Genomic DNA, 10,143 nt, shown 5'->3' with positions numbered 1-10,143 from the left:
TATTCAAACTCTGCTGTATGCTTAATAATTACACCCAGCCGCTGTAAATACTTTTCATATTTTTTATGAATAATTTTTTGTTAAAAATATAGATTGTAATTAAAAATGCATGTTCGGCTAGTCCGATACTGAACTTTTAAATACTATGCAAATAACGCATAACAGTTTAAAAAAGCATTTATACTCATAAGTAAATGTCTTCCAATACAATAGTGCTCGCGGCGTAGACAAAAATTCGTTAAAACTTAGACGCCCGGCTGTAAAATGCCGAGATCCTGACTAGACGAGACCCAAACAACTCTTAATCATGTCCGATTTCGATAAAGCAGCAAGTCATTGCGCACGACAACATCTGATTCAAACGTTCGGACGTACGGAAATATACCTCTCTCTTTTTGCTCTTTACGACTAGATCCGCGTTATACTTTCTCTTTTTTCGAAGATTGTCTATTTCCGTGAAGTGACAAGTAGGCGCTACTCAGTAAGAAACCGCCAAGTTAATAAAACTGTAGTGTTTGGAATCCCGGGAGTGACCTTTGGAACTTTTCCAAGCATCATGGAAGAGCAACAGGTGATTTTGACGTTAAACAGCAACAACGAAACTTCCGTTATTGTGCAAAATGCCAAAGTGATTGTCACGAGGGAAAATGGTAATGTTTTTGACATTTTTTTGTTGTCACATTGTGCACGAGCTTAACTAATGCCGTCCGAAATTGATTTTTCTTGTCGTTGATAAGATAGTGTAAGAAAATAAGTAGACAAACTTTGTAATTACTGTTTTGTTTGTAATTATGGTTTTGTTGTTGTTCAGATATTGTTTTCATTAAACCAGGACCGCACCGGCTTTATGTTGGTTAGATTGCACATTTGTGTATACAATCAGCTGTTTCTCATTCACGCAATGTTTTGATTTGTTTTTTGAAATTGTATATTTCTTCAGATTTGTATTATTAGATATTTGAAATGGAACCAAACCTTTGAAGAGTTAATATCTATTGCTTTATTATACTCATTATTTATTTACATTTATGTTTTTGCTGACCATTTGCTGACCAATTATAAAAAAAAAATTATAGTAATTAATTATAGCAATTATAGTAAACGAAATGTAGGAATTTTATTTCCATATTTTTTTCATCCGCGTGGTGCCTGCTGAAAACGTATTATGGCACTATAAATTAAGGCAACATATTTATGCGAAATAAAAAAATATTTAACTCTATTTTAGGTGTCTTATTATGTCGTAGCTTAATCTTCCAATTGTCTTTTTCTACCAGTATCTCTATTTTCTTCTACATTTCATTGAATTGTAGATTTCATTGAGACAATGTCAGCTACTTATGCCAATCGGGAAGTTTTTTTTTATTAACAAAATCGCATCAGCCAAATTGGCTATTAGCGAAACAATGATAGCGAACAATAATTTGTATTACATTTATAATGTTAGTTTAGATAGCATTTAAAACGTTAATTGAGTTTAAGAAACTTTTTATGTTTGAAATATTGTACTGTAGACCTAAAATATCGCTAAGTTTGTTTGGTATATTGTACAACATGCGCTCTGGCGTTAATGCTGGACATTTCTCTAATATATGTTTGGTTGTTAATTTTTCATCACAGTTGCCACATCTTGGTTCTTGTTTGTTGGAGAACACGTAACTATTAGTTAATCGCGTATGACCCAGTGGGAGTCGCGTACCTGGTCTTTCCGACTTGTTGGTAATGTGGGCCACTTTACACTTTTCTTCCCACATATATCGCACTTTATATTTATTTAACCGCCGCCTTTACGTCCGCACTCGTAAATGTTTTAGAACACTCCGCACTATCACTACTTGCAGCTTCTTTTGCAGCATTGTCTGCCTCTTCATTTCCTGGAATTCCTATATGGGACGGTATCCAGAATAACATAATGTTTTTTTCCATTCAGTTGAGCGGTGTGGATTTCTTCTTTTATCTTGATGACTAAAGGTAGACATATTGGATTGACTGTACCGAACTTAGAGAGTCTGTGAGTATAATATAATTGGTATTATTGGATGCGTTGACAGCTAGCGTGGCCTGGTATAGAGAATGTAGTTCAGCAGAGTAAATGGATTACTCTGAAGGGAGTTTGTATTTATTTGTCGATGTTGGGGTTATGACTGCAGCGCCAGTACCTTCATTTGATTTAGATGCGTCTGTGTATATATGTGTATAATCCTTGTAGTTGTGAAGCATATCGTTGAAGGCGGATTTGATTAACTGTGGGTTTGTTGAATGTTTGTCGAAAGAAATGAGGCGGGATAGGCGCTGAGGGTTTTTTATTTGCCATGGAGGAATTGAGGACGATTGGGGGGAAAAGCATTCTGGGAACGTGTAGTTTAATTGATTTAAATAGCTTCTAATCCTTGCGTAGAAAGGTTTGGCAGTTCGTGGATTATTTATGAAGAGATTTGGGAACTTTTCTGTAAAACAATTGTGAATAGTAGGGTTTTTTGGGTTAGACCTTATTTTTGCGGCGTATGCTACCCTTAAATAAAGTCTTCTGTCTTCTAAGGACGGTTCACCAACTTCATAATAAATACTTTCGATTGGTGTTGTGCGAAAAGCTCCAGATATTATACGTAAAGATAGGTTGTGAAGACTGTCAAGTTTTTTTAGCAGTGTCTTAGTGGCTGTAGAATACACAGTAGATCCATAATTTAATTTGGATCTGAATTATGTTCTGTATAACATTAAAAGTTTTTGGCGATCCGTACCCATTCTTTATTTGCCAGAGTTTATAAAAGATGTAATCTCTTGTGACAAGATAAGATCAAATTTGTTATATGAAGTTTCCATCTTAGAGCTTCTTCGAATGTCATGCCCAAGAATTTTATTGACGTTACACGTTTTAGGTTCTCATCACATAATCTTAGGTTGGGGGTATTTGTGATATTTTTCTTAGAGAACAGGATGAAACGAGTTTTTTCAGTGGAAAAACAGAAACATGTTTTTTTGTGACCAGAGTTCTAAGTGTTGTATAAAGTTCTGTGTGTGACAAAATATATTTTGTATATTTTTACCTTTGCAAAAAACTACAAGATCATCCGCGTAGACGCGTGCCTTTATAGGCGATTTTAGATTTTTGAGAATATCATTGATTGCCACTATAAAGAGCGTAGACTTGATAACCGATCCTTGAGGAATGCCATTTTCTGGATACATTACATCTGATGTGTTGTTTGTCCTAACTCTGAAAGCTCTATTTTGAAGGAAGTTTTTAATAAAGAAGAAACAGTGACCTTGGATGTTCCAACTATGTAATTTTTTTATTATATAATCGTGCCAGGCTGTATCGAAAGCTCTTGATATGTCAAAGAAAACCGCTAGACATTTATTCCTTAGTGCGAATGCTTCAGAAATGTCACTTTCTAAATCTATGATATTATCTATGGTTGACCTTTGCTCTCTAAAACCACTTCGTTCTGGAATAATTAAATCTTGTCTCTTCAGCTGCCATCTTAGTCTATTATTAATAATTTTTTCTAGTAACTTACACATGGCGCATGTTAAAGATATCGGTCGGTATGACTCGGAACTTGTTTTAATACTATTACCTTTTTGTATAGGTATAATTGTCGATTCATGCCATTTTTCAAGAAATTTGTGCTGTAGCCAAATAATATTAAACAGATTTAGAAGTTGTTTGTGAGCGCTATCTGGAAGGTGTTTGATAAAACTACTAGGAATATCGTCCGGGCCACCGCTAGTTTCTTTGAGATTTGGTAATGCTTCTGTATACTCTAATTGAGAAATGGGTAAATTTAACGATTCATCTGTGTGAGGTATAATGCTAATTTTCTTATTTTCTTCTTGCTGTTTGTAATTAATGAAAGATTTTTTATAATTAGTATTACTGGATCGGTTTTTGTATGTGTTAGCAAGGATTTTGACAATCTCAGTATTACTAGTAACTGCTTTTCCATTTATTTCGAGGCTTTTAATATTCGGATTGCTATTTAATCCGGATATTCTTCGGACTTTGTTCTATACTTCAGTCATGGGAGTGTTTGCATTTAACGTTGATACATATTGAGTCTTTTTGGCTCTAGCACGTTGTTTTCTGCATTCAATTTTATTCTCAACAGTTTTGTAGCGCTTGTATTGGTTAAAAGCTCTTTTGCTAGATTCAACTGCTGTTTTGCATTCGGGATTCCACCATGGGACAGGGTTGCGTTGTTTTATGCATGTGGTCTCCTATTGCTTTTTCTGCTGCTTCTGTGATAATGGCTTTAGTGTCTCTTCTATGTTTGACGTACTTTTAAATGTGGTCATACTGCTTTCGATTAAATTGGAAAAAATATTCCAGTTAGGGTTTTTTAAATTCCATTTTGGAGTAAATGTCTGTCAACATTGGTTTTTGTTATTATGAATAAAAAGTGGATAGTGATCACTGTTGTATAAGAAGTCAAGCCTATCCCAGGTGAGCTGTGGGGTCAGACCTAGTTCGCATATCGTAAGGTGAAGATGAAGATTCACCGTTTTGTAAATTAAATCTAGTGGGCCTGCCGTCGTTTAAGACTGAAAGGTTGAACTGTTCAAATATCTCTTCTAGCAGTCTTCCCCTAGTATTTATAGTAGAAGAGCCCCATAAAAAGTTGTGGGCAGTCGGGAAGTGTTGTCTTACTGAAATTTGTTCGTTCTATTAAATATTCAAATATTTCGCTAACTTCTTATTTTAGACCTACCACACCTTTACTTTTTATAGTAAGCTTTGTATCTGTTCTCACTAAATGCTAAATTTACCCCGGCCAATCTTTAAAAAAGCATCGCTTTTATGTAAAATTCTTTTATATACGAGGCATGTTTTTTAAGTAAGTACCGTTTTGCGATTCCGCCGCCGCAGCGCTACGGTCGGCGTTCCGCGCATGAGCGCTGGTTACCTACATCTCTTGTCTACGCACTGACGCCATTACAGTCTGATTCTTCATTGTATACTTGTTTACTCCAGTGTTTAAGATCCCTCCAACAATCGTGAGTCACGCTGATTGTGAAGTACGGGCTGTTATACGATTTCTTAGTGCTAAAGGCGTAAAACCGATCGATATTCATCGTGAGATCGTTGAAGTTTACGGACAAAACATTATGAGTGATGGAATGGCAAGGAAATGGGTGAGAGCATTTAAATATGGCCGCACAAATGTGCATGATGAAGAACGGAGTGGGCGTCCTTCGGTCGTTAATGAAAATTTGGCGCAGAAAGTGGACGAAAAGGTGAGAGAAAACAGACGCTTTACAATTTCATCATTGTCCGACTGCTTTCCTCAGTATTCTCGTAGTGTTTTGTGCATTGTTACCGAGAACTTGAATTACCGGAAATTGTGTTCACGTTGGGTTCCAAAAATGTTGACGGATTTGCACAAAACCCAACGTTTAGGCAGTGCATTGACTTTCCTTGAGCGGTACCACAGTGAAGGTGAAGATTTTTTAGACCAAATTGTTACTGGTGACGAAACGTGGGTGGCCTACGTCACACCAGAATCGAAACAACAATCCATGAAATGGCGACATTCATCATCACCCAAAAGAGTGAAGTTTAAGCAAACAATTTCTGCCCGGAAAATCATGTGCACAGTTTTTTGGGACAGAAAAGGAGTATTGCTAGTGGAGTTTCTGCCTCGTAATGAGACAATCAATGCAGCGTCTTATTGTGAGACATTGAAAAATCTGCGTCGTGCAATCCAGAACAAAAGACGTGGCAAGTTGAGTAAGGGTATCGTTTTGCTGCATGACAATGCCCGTCCACATGTGACTAATCAGACCAAAGATCTCATCAAATCATTTAAATGGGAAACTCTAAATCATTCTCCATACAGCCCTGATCTGGCGCCCAGCGACTACCGTTTGTTCCAGCACTTGAAGAAACACCTGGGCGGTCAGCGTCTTCAAGACGATAACGAAGTCAAAACATTTGTGATGCAGTGGTTAACAAGTCAGGCGGCAGAATTTTATCAGGAGGGTATTCAAAAACTGGTGCCACGTTATGACAAGTGCCTCAATATTCACGGACATTATGTAGAAAAGTAGATTAAGGTACAGGCTTTCATGTAAAAATAAAATTATTGCCATATCTTTGAACGTCTTTTTTTAATTTCAAAACGGTACTTAATTAAAAAACACGCCTCGTACTTTGAAGACTCTAAAAAGTATATGAGGGATAGGGGAAAGTAGGGATCATTCGGCACATTTGACTTTGGCGATCAAAATCTAAAATATAGCTAATGATGATTTGTTCCACTTTTCAGTTTTAATGGGGGATATTATTTTACATATATTTTATGTTATTTCTATAAGCAAATATAGAAAAATCGATTTATAGCTTTTCTTACATATTGCCGAATGATAACCAGTGGTGGGGAACATTCGTCTATGATGTAGGGATGATTCGGCCCTTACTCTGGTTTGTTAAAAGTTGCTTATTTTAAACAAAAAACACATTAAAATAAGTAAACAACGGTTTTTTATTATCATTACGTTAAACCGCAAACTGTATAGTAGATATACTAAAATTAATCGTCATTAATGTGGTCAAAAATTAATCTCACGTTCAAAGACGAAAAGTTAACATTGAACTTAAACACACTCGAAGTTCTTTATAGAAGACATCGAAAAACAACAATTAACATGGTACGGACATGTTAGACGTATGGGTGAAGAAAGACTACCAAAAAAAATATTAGAATGGATACCACCAGAGAAAAGAAAACGAGGACGACCACCAATAACATGGATGCAAGGAATTTCAAAAGCAATGTCAGCAAGAAATCTATCTGAAGAAGATAGGCAGAATAGACAGGCTTGGCGAACGGGAACCCAATTTGGTTGTCATAAATTTTGGACTTTTTGACGTCCTTTCAAGATTAAAACAAAATTACTGACAAAGTTACTCTTTTGTCGTAGAAGATACGAAAAAAAATATTTAGATAAAAATTAAAAGGATCATACATTAAAAATCTTTTTAAATATACAGGGTGGAACAAACTTATATTTTTTTGAATAGAGAATCCTGTACATTTCTACATTTTTTGACTCTCGATGTTCTCGTTTTTGAGATATAAGGTTGTGCAATATTGTACGAGGTATTTTAAAAGATAATTACATTTTTTTATTAATTTCGTAGCAACATTAACACCACCAATTAGGTGACATTTGAATTAGGTTGACCGTGAAAATATTCAATCAAAAATAATTTTTCAAAAAAATACATTATAATCTAGACTGATCATCAATTTGTTAATATTGGATGAGATATTAAAATACCTAGTAGTTAAGATAGTTGATGTATAAAATATTAATAAAAACACACATCAGATAAGACCTTGACAATTAGACTGCAAAGATAATAGGCATAACCAATATACAATATCTAAATTTTATTTCCATTAACAAATCAACAATGTAAATTGACGTTTTATATACTTCTTCTTCTTCAAGTGCCATCTCCGCGGCGGAGGTCGGCAATCATCATAGCTATTCGGACTTTTGAGACGGCTGCTCTGAAAAGTTCATTTGATGTACATCCGTACCACTCTCTCAGGTTGCGCAGCCATGACATTCTACGCCTCCCTATGCTTCTCTTTCCTTGGATCTTTCCCTGCATAATCAGTTGGAGCAAGATGTATTTCTCTCCACGTGTAATATGTCCGAGATATTCTAATCTTCTTGTTTTTATTGAATTTAAAATTTCCATTTCTTTGTTCATCCTTCCCAGAACCTCTTTGTTTGTGACGTGTTCTGTCCATGATATTTTCAGAATTCTTCTGTACACCCACAGCTCAAATGATTCCAGTTTTTTCATTGATGTCGCATTCAAGGTCCAAGATTCCATTCCATAAAGTAAAGTCGAAAAAACATAGCACCTCGCCAACCTAACTCTTAGTTCCAGTTTTAAATCCCTGGTACATAGAACTCTTCTCATTTTGTTGAAATTTGCTCTAGCCTTTTCTATTCTTATTTTTATCTCCTGATTGTAATCATTTGTGGAGTTAATCATTGTTCCCAGATATGCATATTTGTCCACTTGTTCGACGTTGGTTTCGTTTATTAGAAGATTCTCGTTATTTCTTTGAGTTTTCGATATTCTCATAAATTTCGTCTTCTTGACATTCATTGTTAGACCATACTCTTTTCCATACTCTGCTATTCTGGTCACCAGTCTCTGAAGATCTTCAATGTTTTCGGCTAAGATCACAGTGTCGTCCGCATATCTAATGTTGTTAATGGGAACTCCATTTACCTTTATTCCAGCTGTTTCACCCTCAAGAGCTTTTTTCAGGACCTCTTCGGAGTAGACATTGAAAAGAATTGGCGACAATACGCATCCCTGTCTTACTCCACATCTAATTTCAATTTCTTCTGACAGCTGTTCGTTAACACGTACTTTTGCTCGCTGTTTATAGTATAAATTTGATATGATCCTGAGGTCGTTGTAGTCAATCTTCTTTGATTTCAGGACATTCATTAAATGTATATGTCGTACTTTATCGAATGCTTTATTATAGTCAATAAAACATGCGTATATATCTTGATTGACGTCCAGGCATCTTTGTATTAGTATATTAAGTGAAAAAAGAGCTTCACGTGTTCCTAGGCCTTTGCGAAAACCAAATTGTGTATTATTAACGTCTGTGTCCAGTTTGTGATATATTCGGTTATGGATGACTTTAAGTAGTAACTTTAGCGTATGAGACATTAAGCTAATGGTGCGGTAATCGCTGCATTCTCTTGCGTTTTTCTTTTTAGGGAGACAAATAAAAATAGATGTTAACCACTCTTTGGGTAATACGCCTAAACTAAAAATTTGGTTCAAGAGTGTCACTAAAACATCAATGTGCTTCTCATCTAGAATTTTAGGATTTCTATAGGAAGCATATCAGGTCCAGGGCTTTTCCCGCTCTTCATTATTTTTAATGCGTGCAATATTTCTTCTTTTGTAATATATGGACCTATTTCTTCTGACGTAAGTTCTATGTGCTCCAGATCTCCTCTTTCATCATCGAACAATTCATCGATATATTCTGCCCATCTTTGTATTTTCTCGTCCGTATGTGTTATAGCAGTACCGTGTCTATCCAGAATTGCACAAGTGGGATTTTGTTTTCTTAGTCCTGCCAGTTCTTTGACTTTCTTGTGTAGGTTAAACAGATCATATTTATTTTGAAGGTCTTCGATCTCTTTGCATTGCTCTTCAAAGTATTTTTCTTTTGCCTGCTTTATCGTCTTTCTAATCTCGTGGTTTATCTCTCTGTATTTATTGTTATCCTTGTTTTTAAATTGTCTCCGTTGTTCCATCATATTGAGTATCTCGTCATTCATCCATTCCTCTTTTCTCCTTGAGGAAGTCTTTAGTATTTCTTTACAGGGTTCCAGTAGACAATCTTTTAGTCGATTCCAGTACTCGTCAATATCATTGGTGTTTGTGTTCAATTTGTTGCAGTTCATGTTGGAGGCATTCTTTTACTTTAGGTTCTTTAAGTTTTCTTGTGTCTATTGTAGGGATTCTTTGATGTCTTTTAATATTTTTAAGGGTGAGTGTAAATATACAAATGTTTAATATACAAATAAAATTAAATGCAAAATAGTGTATTTATTTAACAAAAATAACAAAAAAATCGTTAAATGTATAATAGATGTTTAAGTGGCCTCCATGGACGTCAATACATCATTGCAAGTGATCTTAAAAAGAACGGATTACTTCCGAAGAAACGAGCTTATAAAGAACGATCCTCTTCCAATCAATCTTCCAGGAAAATTATCAATTATTAGAAAACTGTGATGTAATATCCACATTCTCTGACGTATGTTCAACGGTACTGTCTCTAATAATTCCGGCAATTCGTGGTACAGAAAACGTAGATAAATTTCTTCCGTTTCTTCTTCTTCAAGTTCCGCTCCTATCGGAGATTGGAAATCATTCTGGCAATTATAATTTTGTTGGTTACGCGCCTGAATAGTTCAATTGAACTGCATCCAAACCATTCACGGAGATTGCGTAGCTACGAGATTTACGTCTACCTACGCTTCTTCTGCCTTTGATTTTACCCTGCATTATATTCCTTAGTAGTTCGTATTTTTCACCTCTCATGATGTGCCCCAAGTATTCCAATTTCCTGATTTTTA

General features: G+C 35.5%; 1 protein-coding gene across 1 annotated transcript in view; it reads left to right on the top strand.

The window, feature by feature from the left end:
• The first annotated feature begins 368 nt into the window (after positions 1–368).
• The window catches only part of Hnf4 (Hepatocyte nuclear factor 4), a 290,760-nt gene continuing 280,985 nt past the window's right edge, over positions 369–10,143 (top strand). Inside the window, exon 1 of the mRNA XM_072543888.1 lies at positions 369–650. Within this exon, the coding sequence (XP_072399989.1) occupies positions 557–650 (94 nt within the window). The 5' untranslated portion in view covers positions 369–556. The remainder of the gene's footprint in view (positions 651–10,143) is intronic.

The sequence above is a fragment of the Diabrotica undecimpunctata genome, chromosome 9 (assembly GCF_040954645.1).
Source record: "Diabrotica undecimpunctata isolate CICGRU chromosome 9, icDiaUnde3, whole genome shotgun sequence".
NCBI classification, from domain to species: domain Eukaryota; kingdom Metazoa; phylum Arthropoda; class Insecta; order Coleoptera; family Chrysomelidae; genus Diabrotica; species Diabrotica undecimpunctata.
This window is presented reverse-complemented; position numbering and strand designations above follow the sequence as displayed.